This window comes from Empidonax traillii, unplaced genomic scaffold, assembly GCF_003031625.1.
Source record: "Empidonax traillii isolate 1590-97213 ecotype Southwest subspecies unplaced genomic scaffold, ASM303162v1 scaffold5:size3517227, whole genome shotgun sequence".
In the NCBI taxonomy this organism is placed as follows: Eukaryota; Metazoa; Chordata; class Aves; order Passeriformes; family Tyrannidae; genus Empidonax; species Empidonax traillii.
The window spans coordinates 2,378,181-2,400,612 of record NW_020955198.1 but is presented as its reverse complement, the minus strand read 5'-3'; the positions used below and the strand labels follow the sequence as shown (position 1 = coordinate 2,400,612).

General features: G+C 48.0%; 1 protein-coding gene across 3 annotated transcripts in view; it reads right to left on the bottom strand.

Moving 5' to 3' along the window:
* Positions 1–22,432, bottom strand: part of MARCH4 (membrane associated ring-CH-type finger 4) — a 106,224-nt gene that overhangs the window by 18,341 nt on the left and 65,451 nt on the right. For 2 of the 3 annotated variants that reach the window (XM_027879695.1, XM_027879704.1), the window contains exons 3-4: positions 16,176–16,337; positions 6,940–7,132 (exon numbers count right to left, since the gene is read on the bottom strand). In XM_027879695.1, the coding sequence (XP_027735496.1) occupies positions 6,940–7,132; positions 16,176–16,337 (355 nt within the window). The remainder of the gene's footprint in view (positions 1–6,939; positions 7,133–16,175; positions 16,338–22,432) is intronic. The other variant, XM_027879714.1, reaches the window with a different exon arrangement.

Here is a 22,432-nt window from a genome sequence, read left to right as displayed (position 1 = left end):
TGATTGTGCTGCAAGCTGAGTTTGTTCCCTACAAAAAGGGAGAGCGTTCAGAGGCAGGTCCAAACCCTGTGGCTCTGCTCAGCACTGACATGTTCACTCTGCAGAGAGCTGCCAGAGCTGCACTGAGTTCAGTGGGCACACTGAGGCTCTGCAGACATGCCCGCTGGCTAGAGCAGCACCCATGCACGCACGCCGGCTGCCCCGCTCTCTTATGGAATAATCAATGCAGCATTAGATAAAAATAGGTCCCATCTTTCAGGAACAGAGGGGTGGCCTGTCTGGATTTTGCCGAGCATCCACTGTTCCTGGATAGTGGCCAAGGAGTCGATTGTCAGATCAGCTGTGCAGTCGCTTCTCCTGGTGCTGGCCCAGCTACAAGGCCTGTAATAATTACTCTCAGGAATGGACTTTGCCCAGCTGGATTGAGAGCCCCATAACGTGACCTGTGGGGACTCTTCCTGTCTCCACACCTCTCTTTACACCTGATAGATCAACGATTTGCTCAGTGGTTTTTCAAGCATGCACGTTTGGCTGAATGTGTGCAAACTAGGGTTCACAATGAAAAAAAGGTGAACTGGCTGCCTGATTTTATCCTGACTGCTGGTCGTGAAGGTAGGACCTGGATCTGGCCACTTCAATTACCTTCTGGTAGCTCCAGTTTACAGGCGAACTGGGTAAGAAATGCATGAAGAGCGGTGGCAAGCAGTGCATCAAGGTGAAAGGCATGGAAGACTTCTGTATATTCTCATGGGTGTCTTCCAGATACGTCAAAGCCAACTCACATTTGCTGTGTGTGCTGGTGTCAAGTTTCTCCTCCACACATTTGCTGAACTTCTTTGCCTTGTGCTCTGCCTTCAAGGTGTCATCAAGCCAACACATGAGCTTGGTGCTTCCTCAGAACAGATTCCCTACTGCTGCTGTAGCAATTCTTCCTGCTTTGTACCTTGAGGAACTATGCAAACCTGAAAGAGAACATCTGCTTTCCTTTTGAGAATTGGATCGATACAGATGAAGACTAAGGCCCTGAAGACACCTCATTTCTCAGTTTCTCTTTATTTTGTTGTGGCTTTGTCTCCTAAATTGTTTGAATGCTGAGGGCCCAAGTGACCTGGCTAGAAAATACCCTGAGGCTACCACAGACTGGCATCTTCTCTAGGAAGCAAAGCTCATTTAAAATGAAACCGCATTAGTCTTGGCAGGAAGCTTGAATTGTCACTGTCTCAAGGAAGCGCCATTAATTACTGTTCCCACTGCACTATGAAAGATCAAATGCTGTGGATCAGTTTTAATTGGCTATTGATTTCTTATGTTATTACCTACGGTTGTGCTGAGATGCCTTCAGACATACTGGATGCTTTTGATTATTCTTGCTGGCAGCTGGGATTAAAAACAGCAGGCAGACACTTCCTGATCTGTAATGGATTGCCATGGTGTGCCAAAAAAATCGTTGGCTGGATGAATGGTCCCGCTTTGCCTCTCTTGTACTCCTGAGCTTCAGTGCGGTTGCTGTTGCGGAGGCAAATACCATCAGGGACTGGCTGCCAGGGAAAGAGCAGGAAAAGCTTCAAAGGGCACAAGGATTTAGTCTCCATGGAAGTGCACTGTTGTCAGCACCGAGGCAGGGTGAGCCAGAGAGCAAGGACTGGTAGGCATGGGACAAAGCAACAGTCCCCATCAGACAGTGATCCAAGGAGAGGCAGATTGGATTAGTTTTGCATTGCTGGGGATAAACTCTCCAGCATGCCAAGCTCAGGGACAGCCCTGTATGAGCCCAAGCAGGACGGCAGACACAAACCCTAATGGCGACAGCCCCGAACACACAGCCTGCCACAGGGCCCTCCTGGGACGAGCTTCTCCCTCAGAGCAGATTTGGTGGTGCCTGAGACTAGGCTGTGACATGTTCTCATTAGCTAGCAGTTTAACAAGAGATGGTTTCCTGTCCTGCTGATGCCAAATGACACCCTAATCTACAAACACTGGCTTTCCCTAATTGCACCTTGACAGAGAGAGAGGCAAACCCCTCCTTTCTCCTCCAAGGATTGTAATTTAATTAATAGGCAGGCATCTCCCAGGATTTACAGCCCAGCTCTTAGCTGCTTCTCTCCCTACTCAGTAACTGAGGCCTACAAAGGCTCATTCCATTTATCTGTGCATTTCAATAACCTCATTTCTGCTAATCTCCATGTCAGCTTTCTGGATTTACCTCTCATGGACCATGGGGAGAACAGTTAATCAAATGAACAGTCCCCATTTCACTTCTCATTCCTTTCCTGGGCCTTGATTTCAAATCTCTGTGTTGTAGATGGCTTCACAGAAGAGCAATACCTATGCTGGCACCATCACCAGGTTCTAGTTTAATCCAACTCTCATATTTGTCCTACAGACGTGACCAGAGATAGCACAGATGAAAGAGATCAGAATCAAAGACGTTGAGGCTGGCTGGATACCAAGAAGCATTTAATTGGTTCCTCCTTCACGAACTGGGATCATCTCTCTGCAACCTGTTCTTGACATATGTTTTCCAACAGGTTCTTAAAAAAAATCCAGTACTGGAGGTTCCCACAAATCCCAAGCAATCCTTGCCAGCTCCTCCTACCCTCCTGTTAAATGTCTGAGAGCACGGGGGAGAACAAAGAGGGCTGAAAGACCCTCTTGCACATCTTGCCCAAATGGATGTAGCTTCTGGTCCTTGGGGCCCTACCATCTGTCCTGATGGTCATGAAGAGCAGATTGGTTGCATTTTGGTTGTATTCCACGGTGGGTGAAGAGGTAGAAAATGCTATCTATCCCTTCCAATTGTTTTTGTGGAGCATGCTAGGATCCAGCAAGGTCCAAAAAGAAGGAGTGTCCTACTGAATGTTAGTGGCTGAGGGTCAAACTCAGGACCCCTGGATTTTGTTGCATAGATCAATAGTCTCCAAGTTAACAGACGTATTTTGAGAGTCCAGCTTTGAGACGATCTGACTATTACAGATCAAGTCCGACTCAAGTGAAGGTAACAAAATGATCTGTATTTAGGGAGCGCTCGTGCCCTCCACTTTGACTCCACATTGGAAAGACCATTGCTGCCATGGGATTACCCATGTAAATTGCCACAAATACCTCTCTCTTGGCAAATTCCTACCTAAATCCCTTAATGACTTGGTAAAGAGATCACACTAAACAGATGGGAAGTTGCTGACTAGGTGTGTATTCCCTGTTTGATGTTATTCAGGTCTCTGCAGATTTAGTGACTTCTCCAGCTTTGAGGCTCCACAGGAAGTGGAGCCAGAGGAAGTGTCCTGCTGAGCACCTCCAGTGACAGAGTGTGTAAACCGGCATCCTGGACAAATGTCCCTGGCTACCCAATGGATGTGAGACATCCAAGGACAACTGAAGGAGCTCTGTTTCAGAACATCTGCTCTTTAGTAAGTACCTTGTCTTTCAAACCTCTGCTCCTCTGCCAGTGAAAGCAAAACTTGGGGGTCAAACTAGAGGAAGAAACAATCAGAATTAGTGTAGTTCCTACAGTATAACCTGCTAGCTAAGGCTGCCTGGCCTGTTACCAAACAGTGTACAGACAATGTGTGTTTATATTAGCTGGAAAAAACAAGTGTGTGATCTGAGGCAGGACACCTAATGTACTGCCCTTTCCCCATGACTGAACATTTCATAGTTCCTAAATTTTTTCCTACACACCCACAGGCTGGATCACAAAAGGGGAAAAGGACTCTACTGCAGCGGAAGAGACACTGGATTGCACAGACAGCACTCCAGTGTTTCAAGATATGTTGTCACTGTAATTATCCATGAGAGGTTTTATCCTGAACTTGCAGAAGTGGAACTAAAACCCAGGGAGGAGTAACAAGAGGCTTTGGGCCATGCTGGCAGTCAGGAGCAGAACTTTCAATCTCCAAAGCTGGCTTTGCCCAGCTGTGATCAAAAGACCCTGCATGAAGCAGCCAGGTTTGGGAGAAGGATAAAGAAAGGGAGAATAGCTGATCCACAGTGAGGAACTCACTGCAAGTCTTCTAAGGAGCTGGAATTGCTGCATCCATCACAGTTGCACAAAACTATAATGAATGAGGAATTAAATTCAGTTGTGGTGTTCACAGAATTATAGAATGGGTTGGATTGGAAGGGACCATAAAGATCATCTAGTTTCATCCCTTCTGCTGTGGGCAAGGACATTTTCCAGTACATCAGGTTGCTCAAAACTCCATCCATCCTGACCTTGAACACTTCCAGGGATAGGGCATCCACAACTTTTCTGGGCAACCTATTTCACTGCCTCACCACCCCCACAGTGAAGAATGTCTTCCTAATATCTAATCTAAACCTACTCTCTTTCAAATTAAAGCTACTACCCCTGTCCTATCACTACATATCCTTGTAAAAAGTCCCTCTTCATCTCTCTTGTAGGCCCTTTTATGTAATGGAAAACTGGTATCCCTGGCGTCTTCTCCAGTTGAACAACCCCAGCAATTTAAGACCTTCTTCATAGGAGAGAATTCCGTCTGATGAATCCCTTCCACTGGTCTGACCTGGCCTGGCCTCTCACTGGGATAGACTAGGCTTTTGGTTTGTGCTAGTGTAGCCTCCCGAAATCTGCAGGGCTAAAGAGAAGTCCCTCGGAGGAGAGACCCGACCACATGAACAGCCAGGGAGTCACAGATCCCTGTGAAGATCCCGTGTCACTTAGTTCAAACTGGGTAGAGGAAGAGGAGGAGGAGGCGGGGAGGACAGTGAACACTCGACCTCAGTTAGCACTGCTCAGAGCTCCTTTCCTCTCCACTGCTGAGCTGGGAGCAGCAGCAGCAGCAGCTGGGACTGCAAAGAGCATAGCTGCACTATACAAGCAAGTTTTACACCATGGAGTGGCAGGGGCAGAGTGCTGGCAGCATGCACAGATGAGCTTTTGTACAGAAATGGATGCAGAGGCTCACGTGGTCCAGAACATCACCTCTCCTGACTGAGCATGGGTGGGCTGCCTGGCAGCACAGGTAGACGTGCTGCACATAGCCCGAGTGGAGCCAGCTCTGGGTACTTTCTGAGTGCTGGGCAAGAGAACCCACATACAGACATGTTAACTCACTGCATCTGTAATGCTTCCCACTGGCTTTTGAGTTTGTGGGAAAGCCAGCATGCCTGGCACCCCAGCTGTGCAGGGAAGAACATGAGACAAGGGGCTGCCCCAAGTCACGACTCTGGAATTTTCCTGCAAATGGATGGCTGCTTGTTCTTTAGCTGGAAAAAAGTCAAAGCTCTCAGCTTAGGGCATTAAGTTTAATGATGCCATCTGTGGAGATGCAAATGGGCTTATTTTTCCCTCCAAGAAGGTGGAAAAGAGAAATAGAGGCCGGATCCTTAGAAAAATGAACAAAAAAAAAAATAAAAAAAGAACCTCAAATTTGAATCTGTCTTCCTGGTTCCCCTTCAGTTCAAGGCTGCCATGGTTTATTCTCTGCTGTGTGGGAGGATTTAGCTCCTATTGACAGATGAGCTAATCAGTTCCCCTCAGCTCTTGAAGCTTTATCAAAGCCAGTTAATCATATTACTGACGTCTGCCCAGGCCAGAGCTCTCCACTTCTGTCCTCTGCCAAATGCACATCACACATGTGTAGGGATAATTTTTTTCCTCTTTCAATTCCACCAACAAGAGGACATCACCAGTGGCTATTCAGCCAACATGTGGGTGCTTCCCATCTCTCTTTCAGCCCCTTTGCCACTATTTGTTCCTGGGGAGATGTGGTAGCTCCACCAGCATCTCATGAAGGAGCAGGATCATCTCTACAGGCCAAGCTCACCTCTCATTGCTAGCACAGTGGTGGCAACAGTGGGAGGAATTGTCCTTAGTTTTGGAAGGCCCAAGTCCCACGCTGGAAGGCTGCTGAAGCCGCCAAGAGCCATTTGAAACCAGATACCAGGGTGTGCACTCCAGTATTCTGTCCCTGCCACTGGGTCTGTTTTACTTCTGTACCCAAATTTCACCAACTGCTGCTCTGTCCTGTTTCTCTTGAGGGCTGAACTGGGGATTGTGGTCCTTCTCTCTGGAATGGCTCTATCCACACACACACATTTCCACCAAGCCAAGAGGATTGCCTTTTCCACTGAGTTTTGGAGGGTTCCTTCCATCTTTATACCAGTGATGGGAGGAACCAGACACGAAGAACTCTCTGGTCCCGTTTTTGCTTCCTGTCAGGGTCACTTGAACTGATGTTATCTAGTGACCTGTGCTTGGGTGGGCACTGCTCAGGGGCACATTTGGAGGTTGCCAGTGTTCACCAGACTGTTTCAGTAACTCTTTCAGGTACTGGCAGCTGCCTCCTCCCATCCTGCAGACCTGCACTGGGGCTAAAGCCTGAGCTCCCAGGGAGACTTCTGGGGCCAGGCTGCCAGCATCTGCTGGGCATTTGCACTGTGAGTGACATGGCTTCATCCTCAGAGCTGCTCTGAACCAATAACCTGACAAGTAACCCAGGCTGGTCCATGACCTGGATGCAACCTGCAGCTTTGGTGGACCAAAGAAGAGGCTGCCACCTCTGCCTGACAGAGACTGGGTTGGATAGCCAAGGAGCTGCATGTGGAGAGACCCTGCCACGCTTACCCACAGGGCAGTCCCCGAATTAGCTATTCCAGACAGAAAGGAATTTCTCTAAAGCCTTATACTTCCCAGCTTCCCCCAGACCTCCCCATTCACTTCTGATCTGAGGAGAGATTTGTTTCTCTCTGGGGTTGCTGCAGGTCCCTCTGCCATCCCAGCCATGGAGACACTCTGGGGCCACCCAGAGGAGTGGAGAGGACAGCAAAGAAGGTGTCACAAAAGCAAAGAGGAGGAAAAGCCATGGATTCTCAATCCAAGCCAAACTGCATCGGCTGGCTCTCCATGCCATCTCCTGCTCCTCTCCACAGGTGACCGAGTGGGCGCCCTTGGCTGCGCTGTGAGACACGATCACCCACCTATACAGACAATGTCCATGAAGCCGTACATTCCATAGCAGATCTGGAAAAGCAGGTCCTGGCGCTGCCATTTGGCTGAAGGACTGAAGGTCGACCAGATGAGCCACGAGATACTGGCGATGAGGAAGAGGGAACCCAGGATGGCCGCTGCTATCTGAACCTTCTCAATGACTGTCAGAGAGATGGCCTGCCACTGCAAGGGGAGGCAACGGGGAGAGGGGACAAGAGGGAGGGAAGAAGGAAAAAAGATAAGAAATTAGTTACTTGGGGCACATCACTGTTTTACATCATTGTGGTGGTTTTGGAGATCTCAAGGAGCACCTGCGAGCACAGGTGCTTTTACCTGGTCCACATCTGGGATGGAGCATGGCAGTTGTTCACCACCACGTGGCCCCATGTTTCCTGACAGCATTGATGAAGAGGCAGTGGAGAGGAATCCTGCATCCCACCAGTAAAGCATACAGACCTGAGCGAGGCATGACAGATGAGGGCAAGACACCAAAAATAACATCCCCATGACAGCAGATCTGTGATGGTGATCACAAACCAGGAAGTTCAGTTGCTCCCTCTAACAGAGGCCAGACAGCATCCTCAGCCAGAGAATTCTAGTACGTAAGTGTCTCAGAGAACCAAGCTTTCTTTCGGAGGCCTCACATGAGCTGGCTCTGTGCCACCTTGTGAGATCTGACAGGATCACAGCCCTAGGTAGGATCTTGCAGCGGCAAAGCACATCCCACAGAACTTGCTGCAAACAACACAAGTTGCTGTGGTCAGGACACTCTGCCTTTAGGTGATGACAAATTCAGGCTGTATTCCAAGGTAAACGTCATTGCTCCTTCCTCAGAAGAAGGAAAAAAATAGAAATAACTCCCCCAAATCCATTCACTATGTCAAATAGCTTTGTACAAGCTACATTATAAATATCCTAAGCCTGGACTCTTCTCTGTCATCCAGCATAAAACCTCCCCACTCAGATTTACACTGCTGAGGAAACTGCCCTATAAAACCAAGAGCAGAAATTGGTGTCTTTAACAAGACTTGGGGACGGGGTCCACAGCCTCTCCTTCAAATCAAAAATCAAGCACGTAAACAGGCTGGGGAGAGACAGTCTCTCCTGGCATCCTAGTATATAGGCCACTTCTAGCTGTGAGATACATGCCCTTGAAATCGCAGTGGGACTGGCAGAAGGATAAACAAAGACGGACTTCAACCTCCTGCAGGTACAGAAGATTCAGAGGAATGGAAAATGTTTAGCCCAGATTTTGCCCAAATCCAGTGTCCCCATGAAGTGTCATCTCTTCTGAGACCTCAGCACCCTGCATGATTGTCAGACATATCCTAGGACAGCAGGGTCACCCGTCAAGCTTGTCCCATCCTTCTGCAGGGTAAAAAGGAGTTCAGTTGCTGGGTTACTCTTTAATGCCCAGGTCAGTCAGGGATTAGGAATGTTTTTTGCAAGATAGGGAGGACTTTGAACCCTGATTGAAGTTCAAGAAGGATAAGAGGTGGCTTGTCCTGGTACGGGCATGTTTGGCATTGCTACCAGTCCAAAGAGCAAACTCCTGAACTGAATGCTCTCCTCTGAAAAGGGTTGGACTTGGAGAGGAACAGAGAAGAGCTTCAGCCTGAGGCTGATGTCTGCGGGCTGCAACTGGAAGAAGATTGCTCTGCCTCTGCCAGACTTGCTCCTTGGCTTACATCCTGCAAGGCCAGACAGCCCTCAAATTGCCTATCTTTGATGTGCTGCATCAGTGAGGTGGGTGGTACCAGCTATTTCGTAGTCGGCCACAGAGTAAATGGCCATAGAGCTGCTGAGCAGAGAGAGAGTTTGTTCCCTGCTGAAGCAGGACTGGGTTCAGCTAAACCTAATCCCCTCCCTGGGCTTGCTATCCCCAGTCTCCTTCCTACCATCTCTCCCAGAAGCTGGCCCAGCCAAAGGCAAAAAACAAATACTGGGGACACTCGGTGATCCCTTCAACAGCCCATTCCCACTTTGCCACAGCCCAAACTGCTCCATGCCTCCACCAAATCCAGCCACATAAGTGGCCTCTTTGTGCCACTAAAATGCTGACAGAGTGAACAGATTCCTCTTAGGGCTGGAAGCTTGGTGGTACCAGTCCCAATGGGTCAAGGCCAGGTGCATGGGTGCTGGAGTCCACAGGAAGGTCACAGCTGTGCGACTCCTCTCCTGACATAACACGGAGCAAAGGCCACCCAGCACCTATTGCTCCCAGATTTGGTTTCTGAGGGTGAGATCAGCAGCCATGCCTTCCTCCTATCAGCTCTTCAGCTTTGTTCTCAACAGTACTTTAATAAGCCAATGCAGGACAAATCTGCAGTGCCATCAGCTCAGAGCACCAGGACTAAATCCATGTGCCAGGAAGGGAGCTTGGATATGTGTGGGGGGGGTTACACTTTCACCACTGCAGCTGTCCCCAGACCTCCCCCACCCTATCCAATAACTGGCTGATGCCAAGGGGATGGGAGTGCTGCTTGCTGGTGCTGCGTGCGAAGGCTTTCCTGCAGGTCCCTCACACTGACCCGTGTGCGCCTGTGCCAGCCAAATCATTCTGCATCATTTCTCTCTCTCAAGGAGGTAATGGACTGACTCCTCACCATCTGTCTGGCACACTGCAAGGCCTGTGGCGGCAACAGGTCCTTCCAAGGTAGCAATTAAAGACAGAAAAAGAAGAAGGAACTGCTAGAACAACTAGCAGCCATGCACAACCAACTCCACTGTTTTGCAGAGAAAGGGAGGCTTAGGTGCAGTACTAAATACACTGTCAAAGGGGATGGAGCTCAGAGCACAGAAAATTCAGACCTGGGTGCAAACTTTAAACCCTGCTCCTCTTGGTTAGAAACAGAGAGGCTGGAGCAGCAGCAGGGACACTGCCTGACACTGCTCAGCTGGCAGTGGTTGCCAGGCAGTTCGCTGTGGGGATAATGAAGAGGCTGGAGTCTGTCAGCCGTGCCAGGTGGTAGGAGGCTCTCCCCCTGCATCTGGCACTAAGTGGCACTGACACACACAGTAGCAGTCCTGACTCTGTTCAGGAGATGGCACTGGGGTGTGATTACCCTCTGGCAAGGAGGTAAATGGGTCAGAGCTGAACACTGGGGAAAATAACCAGCTTGCAGAAGAATTTAATATTTTCCAGGAAAAAAAAATAAAAGCAAGTAATAAATATTGTATTTCTTCTCTGGCAACCCTGAGAACTGCAATTTAGTGTCCCACATCTAGCCTGAGCCACCAGTAACCAGAGTAATTATTTTTCATCTTTTAATTCCATTTTGCTACACAACTTAGGGTATGAGGCTTTTGCACAGAGAGGAGAAAAGGAGTGAGACAGAAGACAAAGCCTGTTACCCAGTGAGTGCACAGACAGAAGGGTCCAAGAGCTGTTCAGAGGTGGAATGTGCTGATGAATTTCAGCTGTAGGAGCTGGGCTTGATGTGTCCCTGCATTTCTGGCCTTGGGAGCCCACCTCAATCACAGCACTGTGCCTTTCAGATTTCATAACAGCCCTTACAAAATCACATCTTTTCTTAGCCCCTCCCCACTGTCATTATGACCAGCAGAGCAGAGATTTGGCAGGTGACCCTGTTAATCCTTGGGTCACCACTAGAACTGCAAAGAAAGGTCTCAGCAACACTGCAGCGTCCTTTTACTGGCACATCTGAAACCTGCAAAGCTCTTTGTCTGAATGCCTGGCTGCATACATGGCCCCCTCCCTCCAAATCTCCAGCTCAAATGCTCAAGCTCTAGCAAGATCACAGTGTTAAGCAATTCCACCTTGTGGGGAGAGACCTAAAGATGAGCCCTTCTTCCTTCAGCTGATAATGACTGTTGAGTTCCCAGTAGCTGCTGGGCTGCACTGAAGTGCACCTTTAACAACCAGCAGCTCACCCAGGTTGTCAGTCAGGGATGTGACCTTTAGGCAGGTAGAAAGCTCTACAGATGTTCTGCCAGTGCAGAATGGGACAGAACTAAGGACTTGGTGGTACCAGAAAGCTTTGAAGGCTTCTGCAGGATAACAGGAGCAGCTTTGTGAGCTCCAGGCTCACAATGGCTTCAGAACATGCCCAACCAGCTCTCTGTGATGGTTTGCTATCCACGCTGGAAAAAGGGCTCCAGCCTTCTGATCCATTCTGAAAAAGTTGTCTGGAGCTGTCTGTCTGTCCCCTGCTACCACCTCCCTTGGCCAGGTGCTTTGGCACACCACCCAGATCTGCAGGTGCAATACACCAATCTCTCTTGGATCAATTTCCCCAAGTTTCCCCACTTTGCCCAAATTGCAAAGCTCTGTAACCCAGATGCTTCAGAAAGAGTTTCTTAGGAGTCCAGGTCTGATATTTGTGATGACCTTAGCCAGGGTCCAAGCTGGGACCAGTGCCTGCCACTCATGTAACTCATTCTCTTGCACTGTTTCATAACCTACGTGTAGTACTTGGGACAAATCTGGTTCCCTTGTTTGCTTCAGTGCTTCTGCTTGGAAGCTTGTGAGTGAAAACATGCAAGTGCTAATGTAACACAGATGAATAATGTCATTACTATAATATTTAAGGCCTGATCTGTATTTCTCTTTCTTTGGCAGCAGCAGTCTTCAAAAGTTCCCAAGCACCAGCACTGGCAGATTCAAGGCAGCTATTGCCTGCATAAGATGTCTATGTCTTACTGCAGCAGCTTGCAAAGAAGCCTTGTTTGCTGGAAAAGCCTTCCTACACTCCCCTGAGAGCTCCCCCATGCCTGCCTCAGGCAGTTCAGTTTATTTTTATTGCTGTATCTGACAGGTCCCCTTAATACGTATCATTAACATCCTGAGCTGTGCTAGTCAGCGATTTAATTCTCAGACCCAGGGTCACAAGCAAGAACAGCTTTTTCCTAGAAGGTTGGAAAGGATCATTTCCAGCACTGCTTAGGTCTGGCTCTCCCCTTGCTGCTGTCCCAAGGCCCTGGCCATCCTCCTCAATTATCTTTTGGAGGATGGCTTTTCTTTTTATAAATTCACCGAGCAAAGTTATGCCACCGCTATGGCACAGCCTCCCTGCTGTACACTTACAGATGCTGTGGCTTATTCAGATAGTAGAAAGGCAACAGGGAGGAGGGAGGGTCCAGTAGAGCCATGTAATGGAAATATGCAGTAGTGAAAATCCCTCTCCTATGTGCGCCAGAGCATCTGGCAAGACTCAGCATCGATATCCTAGAATCCATTATAATACTATAATATCCATTATAACGCACAGGCCAGGAAGTCTCTCTCTTGCAGAGATTGCACCCACTGCTTGCAAGCTACAGCTGAAGCTCAGCAGGGACCAGGCAAAGCTCACACTCAGCACAACTGATTCAGCAGGATGGGACATCCAGGAGACATTAGCAAACTTCCCTCAAGCTTTTTAGCTCAGGATCTCGGGCTGAAGTTCAAACACCCTGTGACCTCAGCCACTTCCTTGCAGATGTGAGTGTCCTGATGAGGAGGCTATATAAGAGCACTCATCAGCTCTTAGCAGTGCACCACCACAGACAAAATAGAGCCAGAGGAGACTGGATCCCAACCCCAGCATTGGATAACTGAGAATCTTTGGAGCTGAAATAGCCCATAACACAGGAAGAGTCAGCGATACCAACTGCAAATCAGTTGAACTACCCAAGATTGCAGACAGTTGTAGGTCTGGGAAGGTTGGTTCAAATAGATTTTCTATTTGCTAAATAGAAGCATCAGAAGATGTGAATAGAAGCGAATAGAAGCAAATAAAAGCAAATAGAGCATCAGAGTGGACATGGCTCAGGAGTGACTACAAAAGATCTGTACAGATTAAATACCCTGCAGCGTTGCACCATGCGGATACCTATTCCACTATGTCTCAGCCCCAGGGTGCAGGCAGTACTATCATGTGCTCCTGAACCCCTGGGTCTTCCAGGTCTTCTTAAAATCATGGGCTTTGCACAACTATTGTGCAATATTGTAGAGGAGCATTGAAAGCCTTCATGCCTATGATTCCTGTCTTGGTGACTGGAAGACTGGAGAGCAAGAGAATGGATGGATGGATGGATGGATGGACAAAAGCTCTGAATCTTCTGGTTGCTCACAGCTGGTGGGATATTTTTGCTCATTTTCTGTTTGACTGCTGCTTGGCAGGACACCTGCCATGTTGTCTAACAACTTTAATCCCCTAGTCTCAGCAGGTCAGCAGTGTTGCTGCTTTAAGACCTTTGCTCTTAAATGCCTGCAATCCAGGGAGAGGGGACAGGGTGGGTTAATTTATAGAGATTAATTCTGCCAAAATACCAGACTAAAGGTCTCTCTCTGGTATGAAACATCATAATAGCCTGGAGGCAGGAAGGAGTCTGTGTTAATTATGCATGAACCCGGCTGTAACTTCTCTGCCCACATCATGAGTTTCCACACACATCTGGCCCATGTTGTGCTCCTAATAACTCCAAAAAATGTGCAGATGTCAAAATGGGCAGAGAAACATGCAGATCTTGGGGAATATGTGGGTGTTGGATGTGCTGCTCTGCTCAGACCAATTGGACATGCTTCAGGGAGCCCTGGACCTGCCAGCTGCCTGGATTTGGCTTTCCAGCAGTCTATCAGACAATAGGACACAGGCAGGCCATGTTGTTGGTTATAATCCAGCCAGGCTCACATCATCACCCAAACAGTTTTCATTTGACAAGAAGATGAGATTTGTGGGTCCTTGCCCGTATTATGGTTGGTCTGGTATAAACAGATGACCATGGCTTCTTACAGCATTTGCACTCAAAAAAATGCGTTTGAGAAATTCAGAGATTTCTACTAAGAATAAAGATGGGCAGAAGTTCCAGTAGACCCTAAGAAGAAAGGTTAGGGACTTTGAGGCTTTATTGGAGATATGCCTTTATGTCCAGCTGGCCCATGTTATGCACATGGCGGATGAAGACTGAGCAGAAAGGATGCTTTTTCCACCTGCCCATGCTGTGACATTGTTACAGGACACAGTGTCAGGGCATTGCAGCTCCTGTGTCCTCTCTGTCTCTATTTCCCAGCATCTCCCCAGACGGTGAGAGCCACTGAGGAACAAGGCATGCGTAGTGATGGGCTATGGGGGGCCCAAGCCTTCAGTCCTCATGGGAAGTCCAGCCCTGGTGCATCAGCCACTTTTCATAGGATTTTGGAAACTAATGCTAGTGTAGCATCTGCTTCCCAGCAGTGCCTTTGTGCTGGCACCAGACAGGCACCCAGGCACGCAGCTGTAACTCTACACACGCTGCATTTATTCCAAACCAAGTGGCTTTTCACTCCAGTTGCTTCTACCCACCCTTCAAATCTCTCAGTGCTTCTGAGAGAAGTGCTGTGAAGTCTAAGCCAGCAACATGAAGGCTCCAAGCTGGGATCTGCACAGTCCTCTGAAACCCTTGCTCCCCAGAGCTGAGCTCTCTAACTCACTTATTCCTGCCACTCAGTTTTTGTGTTCATGGCAAAGGTCAGCAGATCAGGCCATTTTCTGACAGGGGAGCCCAAAAAGAGCAGTGCTTTGCACAGGCTCTGAAATGTGTGCGTAGGATGCAATTTTGTCCGTGAACAGCTCCAACAAATTTTATCTGAGTGAGAAACAGGAAGAAAGTCACTGCTCTAAACCACCTGAAAGTGTAGAACACTTGCAGTTCATTCATTAAAGTCAGTGCTGGCAACACACATGCTCCCAAATCTGCATCCACAAACCTTCAGTGCTGCTCAACATCACATCCCTGACTGGAGACATAGGAAGCATTAGGGCAGTCATGGAGCAGCTTTTCAGAAATAAACAAATGCTGCTCTGTCCACATCCCTCCTCCTGTGTTTCAATCTGTTCTCAGTTACTAGGGCCAAAAAATTGAAACACTCTGGGTCTGAGGCTTGGGATGAAACTACTGATATCCCCAGCCCAGGGCTCACAGAAAATTGAATCAGAAGCTGTAGGGACTCTCAGAGACCAAGCAGGCTTTTTCCTTCCCAATAGCACATCTTCCCCATGATGCTCCCCTCATTTCCCTTCTTCATTTAAGTCTGAAGTCCTAAAGGGTTGTCCCTGTTTCCTCACTGTGGTTAGTGACCTCAGGGCTGGAAAAGAACACACAGAGGCCACAGTTTGAAGGAGAGAGCAGGAGTTTGCATTCCCCCTCAACCCTGCACAGCCGGGGACCATCACTAGCACAGTCCTTGCCTCCTGGTAGAGAATGACCTGCAGAGAGCCAGGAACTGTACAGACTGACATCCCCACAGACATCACCCTGGCCTCTAAACCACTGTAATGTCTCTCCAGTCCAGATGATGCTGATTATGCAGTAGTGCCTGGATGTGATGTTCTTCCTAACGTCCAAGGCATTAATGGTGCTCAGCAAAGGCATGCAGCAATTAATCCATCTTCAGGTGTTGTCCCCTCAATAAATCAATAGCTATTAAGGATAACTTATCCCATTTTTAATAGTCACACAGTTTTCCCTTTCTGAATCTTGATTTTAAATTACCAGTCTGCAGTGGGGCCTATAAAACCACAATGCTTTTGAACTCAGAAGAGAAGGAAGGTGGGTCCTCGGATGACTTTCACAGCCACTTAACTCAAGATGTGCTTTATTTGTTGTATGCACATCTGCAAAAGTCCACCAAGAATCAGGCTTGGAGAGACCAGAGTATCAGAGTCAATACCCCTTGTGCCATGCCCCAATCATGGGAGAGCAGTAAAATGAAAAAAGTGGCAAGAGGAGAATTGTAAGAACCCTCCATCTGCCTCCTCCACCCCTCATGCCAGCACAGAGGAGTCTCAGCAGGAGGAGATCAAGGTTAATGGAACAACTATAGACAAGTGGAGTATCATCATACTGCTCTGTCACTGTCACAGACTGTGTCTTCTGTTGCAGCAAATCCCATAACGGCTCTGCCCCTGGAGACAGTGGCACACCTGTGGTCTCCAGTGGACGAACACATTTGAGTGGCTGTGAGGAGTTGCACACTATCATGGACACACTGGAATTTTCAACAAAAGGCAAGTGAATGTAAGAATTGCCAAGGAGAGAAAGAGCTGACTCCTGAAGGATGCCCCTGGAACCACTGAGCAGAACATGGGGCCTCTTTGGACCGGCCCCCGATAAGCCTTTCCAAGTGTCTCAGACATATGAGTTCGTGTGCACAGGGAAGGAAAACCCACACAGGTAAAATCCACTTGCTCCCAGAAACAAAAACTGAAACAAGAATAAATAGACTTTGAAATGTCTCTAGTACCTTTACCTGCAGAGGGTTCTTTGTGCTTATGGCAATGACGTGATACTTGTAGTAACACAGCTCACAGCTCCAGCAGCCTCTCTCGCTAATCCATTTGATCAGGCATGGCTGGTGCGTGCACTTCACCGATCCATCGCATCGACACGGGCTCAGCAACTCCCCCTGAAAGAGAGAGACAGCATCAGCAAGGCTCCCCTCCTCCCGCAGGCATGGCGCAGCACGGCATAGCACAACGTGGCACAGCATGGCACAGCAGAAGCTCCATCGTCCACCCATTTGATCTTTGTTCCTTTTTACCTGGTTTGGCTTAGGCAATCATGCTGCCTCCTTTCATTTTCCCGCTAATAATGCTTGGCTGATGTGAACAGAGATTGACAGGGATGTAATGGTCTCAAATACTTGGGTCTTACATTTCTTTGTGGGAAGAGACAGCTGGGTAGATAAGGAGTGCCTAATCACCACTGAAGGAAAAACTAGATGAGCACAACTCTTACTAGACACTAGAGGACCCACACTAGACCACAACCAGTGGACACAGCTCTGCTGGTAACCAGATATCACTGGTTCACTGCTCAGGTTTCTGTTTCTCTACTACCTACTTTAGAAAGTGAGGTTGGTGCTGGGTATAGCTGTGAGACAGCCTCTGCTGCAGACTGGAGTCTTGCTCAGCTCAGGGTGGCTTCCTCAAGCCCAGGTAGGCAGGAGGGTGAGCACAGATGTGGCAGTCCTGAGAATTTCTGTGCAGGTTGGCTTGTGCCAGCTGCGGAGGTGCTGTTCCTTCCCTGGGAGCTGGCCTGAGCCCAGTGCCATGCGATAATTCCCAGGACTTGGCAAGCAGTGGGCATTTGCTGTGTTAGACACAAGACTCTCCTTCCCAGTGCTCCTGGACCCAGATGGACAAACATGACCATGGGTGGCAGGTGTGTGCCTGGGGTCCAGGTTTTTGTGTACTCATAGTCCAGCAAGGGGAAGGTCCTCAAATTTCACTTCCCCTCCCTGTCCACTTCCCCCAGGCAGTCATACCAACGCACAGCCTACAGGGCTGGCTATTTGCACTGTAGGAACAAGCAAGATGGACAAATTGTGCCCTGGATTGTGACAGAGACATTTATGCTTGATGGCCAAAACATTGAACCTCCTGGCTTGCTCACTTGTTTCTGGCATAGCTTTAAACAAGGTATCCAGGCAAACCCAGTATTATTCTGATCCATCTGCTATTTTCCTGTTCACCATGGGACTGAACTCCTCTCTGCACACAAGCTCAGGAGCTCATTTTACAGTTTTTTGCCATCACTTATTCAGAGAAGGACAGAACCATTACATTTTAATCCTCACCGCTTAGAGTTTAAAAGCCACACTACAGACCCCAATAGTGTATTTAGCTGTGTTCCAAGATTTAAAAGCTTTTAAAGGCAGAATAATATCTATGGGACAGGGAAGGCTGGCATCATACTTTCAGTGCTGGGGAGAGGATATTTGCTCCTATACCCACAGATCAGCCTCATCATTATTACTGATGGAGCACTGGGACAACAGATGCTGGATATGGACACTGGTGGATATGGTAAAAGACACCCATTCCAACTGCCTTGGGTTAGGAACCAGATCCTGCTCTTGCTAACCCTGGTGGGAAACTGTCTCAGCTTCCAGGTCACTACATCAGGTCTCAGGACCTGTGGAACTGAGCACCACACTAGGCAAAGCAATACCCCTTTTTATGAAACCTAATGCAAACATGTTAATTGTTTCATTTGTTTCAGCTAGGTGACCTAGAAATGTCATCTCCCATGAAATTTTAGCAAAACTGTAAATAACTGTATAAGTTACAAAATCAGCCTCAGCTCTACTTGGTACTTGTTTTCATTACACACTGGAGGGGATGCAAAGGGAGGGGGGAACAAGGAGGGTTGTAGGGTCCATGAACCTTTTTCACCTGGAAAGGGGGAACAGGACAAACCAGAAGAAGGGAAGCAGAGAAGGATTAGATGGGAGAAAAGGGCATGTGGGAAGGAGCATTTGACATTTTACCTTCCCATATGAGGTCCACTTTGAGGGTCTCACGTGCAGGTGTGCATGTTTGTGACCTTTGCTGAGACTGGGATCTTGCTGGAACAGCGCAAGTGTGGTAAGGAGCCAGCACTGGCACGTACTGCCACACAGGATGCAAAAGGGGAAGGATCAGAGCACAGCTACTCTGATTCCCAGCTTGCCAACCTCTTACACACCAAGGTCCACTGGTACAAGGACCACTGCTATGTGTCTCTGGTGTACCCTTCTTATCTCAGACGCTGGTGCCTTATTTTCTCAACAGCTTCACTCCTCAGCATACAAGTGCATTCCCAGCAAAAAGGAGGTAGCACAGAAACCTCCCAGCTCTGCAGCATCCCTGCCTTTCTTTCCACCTCGCTGCACACCAGAGTCTCCTGCAGGGCTCAAAGTGGTGAGTGCAGGACCTGGGTTTTGTCTAATGAGCAGCTGGAGGCATCAGTGATGAAGGATCAGGAACAGAGCAGAACATAGCAGGAACTAAGAGCAACAACCTCAAGGCAAAGACACAGGAGAAAAACTGTAGCTGCAGCCTGGACTCACATTGACTTCTTGTGCTCTGTAATAATTGATCTATGAAATCTGAGCTTGTCTCTTCAGAGCCAAGAGATGTTCGCAGACATCCTACACTGCCACGGGGACCCAGTCCCTCTTCCCTAACTGGGATACTCCAACCTAGACACTCCTGCCAGCTCCTGTAACCTCAGGACTCAACTGTGGAGATGAATCCCCCAGTTACTTCATTTTTGCAAATCCAGCAAAAACTCTATTTATCACATTTTCTCCAGCTGTGTGAAATATTATATCCTTGCATGTGGTGCACAGCTATTTTTGCATACTGTGAAGCCCAATTCTGTCCACAGCAGGCATTTGTAAAACACTGCCACATGCACACACGCACTCCTGTACCAGCAGAAAAACAAACACCAGGGGCATATTAAAGGAATAAATCCTTTGTACAGCAAAGGAGAAGGAGTCTCATTGCTGGCTGTACAGAAAGCTCAGGAACAGACCATCGGCTGTGACAGACAGGAAGGATTCGCTGCACAGAGAGTTCTGCTGCTAAAAGCTACATGAACACAAAAGCAAGCCTGAAGTGAGATGCAGATCACAGCAATCAGAGATGGAAATTAAATCCCCATGACTGTTTCTGCAGGTTTGTAGAAGATGGTTCTGCACAACAAATTCTCCAATGCTCAAACAGCAGCATTCCCAACAATTCCCTTTGGGGACTGCTCTCCAAAGATCCTTTGAAGGGTCTATTTCCTTTTTCACAACACTTATTTTTGCTATTTTCTTTTGTAGAGTTGCATCTCATCACTGGGATGCACCTAAGCAGCATTTCTTCTTTGTCAGCAACTAATGGAGCTGCAAGCTTCCTCCTCAGCTTGCTCAGTACCATCTTGTTCTTCTGAAACAACCAAGTGCACTTTGGATTTAGGGCACCTGAATTATTTTTTTTTGCTGTTATCCATGTCTAAATTAGAAAAAAAAAACAACAAAACCGGAGTTAAGAAAAAGGGAAGGCTGGTCTGGCTTAAGCCATAACCATCTCAACAGATGCAGGAAATACTCTTCCCTGTGTATTACTCTTCCCTACCTCTAGGGAGAGTAATATATTAAGCAATTATATATAATATTGTTTCCTATTTCTGGCTGTAATGGAAGTTTATCTCTAGAAGCAGCAAGGGCAAGGCCAGGCTGAACTGGCTTTACCCTGAAGAGGACAATACTGCTGGAGATGAAGCAGGAATGCAGGTCTGTTCCAGCTCTATCCTCTCCTTCTGAATTCCCAGTCTGTCCCCATTGCAATACACCAAAGTGGTTAATGATTATCTGGCCACTGCTATTTTAAGCCTACTGGGAGGAGTGCTGAGAAAGGATGGGAAAAAAAATTATCGCCAGTGCATTCTTCTGGTGCTCAGGATATCGAGGGAAAAAATTACCACATCAGGAGCAGTGTCACCCCTGTGGAGGGTTGGGGGTAGTGCTTCACCTGGCCATTTGTCATTTATCAGAGCTGGGAGACCATCCACACATTGCTACAGCTGCAGCTGCTCACCCACCTGGAGGCAGACATGGGATGTGTTTTCTGGGCCTGTTCTTTTAACTGCAAATTAAGTGTAGCAAATTTGCCCACCTAGTCTTCTTTAAACACAGCAGGGCTGGAGACAATGGTGTAACCGGCCCAGGTGTAACTGGGCCTTCTGGACTGGCCCAGCTCCAGCTGTGCTGACCTATGTCTGCTGCCCGGGTTGCTCCTGAGCACCAGCTCAGCTGGAAACAGCCCACTTACCAACATCCTGCTACCACAACCATTAAAGCAAACATTTTGAAAAGTGCAAGCTGTACAGAAACCCAAGATAGCTGATGGTGATCCTAAGACCTGTAGTTCTTCTTCACCAGTGCATTTTCCCTGCTTAGGTGTGCAAACTAGCATGAACATCACCCACAGAACCAGTGCCCTGGACAGGTCAATGAGAAGATGCTGAATGACTTGTCCACATGACAAGGGCTACCATCTGTCTCTGGGTGTGCACATGCAGCTGCTCACAGATCTTCACACGTGGATCTGACTGCTAGCATTTATCTGAGTTTGTCTTGTTTGGAAAAGAAAACCAGGAATATTTAATTTCACGTCTTCAGCTGTGTCTCCTAAATATACTTAAGTCTTCACATTGAATTTAAATGCAATGGGAAGTTTTATTATGGCAAATAAATGCCAAATGATTTCTATATTAGGAACATAATTACTGACAAATTAAGTCCAATGGCGAAGAGAAACCCGTTGTTGCAGAGCTGGTAAACTTCAATAAACACACAAGAGCTGCCCTTCCATCTTTTGAAATTAAACATGTATGTTACTACCACCAGCTCAAATGCTTCCCGTGAGTACCTCACATGTGCAAGAGCTGTGCCAGCCAGCAACAGACAACAAGGGACTTGAAATAGATGTGTATGTGTGTGTATGTGTGTATGTGTGTGTGTGTATGTGTGTGTATATATATATCTCTCAATCTCCATTTTGGCAGCAATTTGCTTAGAGACTTTTCTTGGCTCACATGGGGAGAACCCTAAACCCCTGGAGAACCTATAGGAAAATCTATGTGAGTAATTATAAAAAGAAATCATCCAGACTCTGCCACCTCTGTGGCCAGGACTGTCTCATCCCACAGCTCCTCTGCAAGACTGGGCATCCCTGCAGTATGCAGAGGCAGCTCTGCCCCATTGAAGGAAAGATCTGTGTGCCCTGGGGTGCAATGAGTGCCTTTGTAGCAGCAAGAAAAAATGAACCCCCTTTAAAAGACTGAAGAAAAATGCAGCTCTGAACAATTCTTTGTGTTGCTCAGACATGGCTTTAAGCCTGTGGCTACCTGGTTGCAGTCTTTGATGTGGGCTCTTGGCCTGGCAGTTCCCTGGGGAAGGACCACATCTCTGCAGGGCTCAGCTTGGTAGAGATGTGGGTTGCCCTCTGGTGCTCCTCATCCCTTCAGCAGTACAAGTGAGCAGCCACAGCTGAGCATGTCAGGCTGGGGGCTCTGATATGGGTATAGGGGGGCACAGCTCTGCTTTTTCATGGTTTTCCACTATTTTCAATGATATTACCTCTTCTGGCAGCCCTGTGAATGGGGCACTTATCTCTGACAGGGCAATGAGAACTCTAGCAACAAAACACAAGCATCTCCCTGCCTACAGGGAGATGTGTGTAAGCAGACAGGCATCTCAGCTTTGATGCACCCAGCAAAACGACCAGACACCCCTCTGGGACCATCAAGAGCATTTTGGTGACGTCTGGAAATGCAGGTGCTGGTCAGGAGAGGGATATATCTCACATAGTCCTGAGCTGAAACCCAATGTTTGTTCCAGAGCGAGTCCTGTCTGAAAAGCCATCACGTCTGCAGAGCTCCCAATCCTCCAAAAACAGCACAAATTGCCTTTCCGCCCACGGAGGCTGCGGCACCTGTGATGAGTGCCAAGGCTGCCACACTGCTCAGGCTTTTTCAGCACCTCTCTGATGAAAACATGAAAGGTTGCAGCCACAGCTGTGAGGAGGGCAGGGTGGGACCTGCCTTGCAACCTCCTGCTGGAAAACTCATCCTACTGCTACCACGAAAGACATGACTTCTCAGCTGAGTTGCATCCAACAGCCTTTGGCTTTACCATGGACAAAAGAAATTTTAAGTTATCTCTGTTCCTTCCCATCTGCAGTG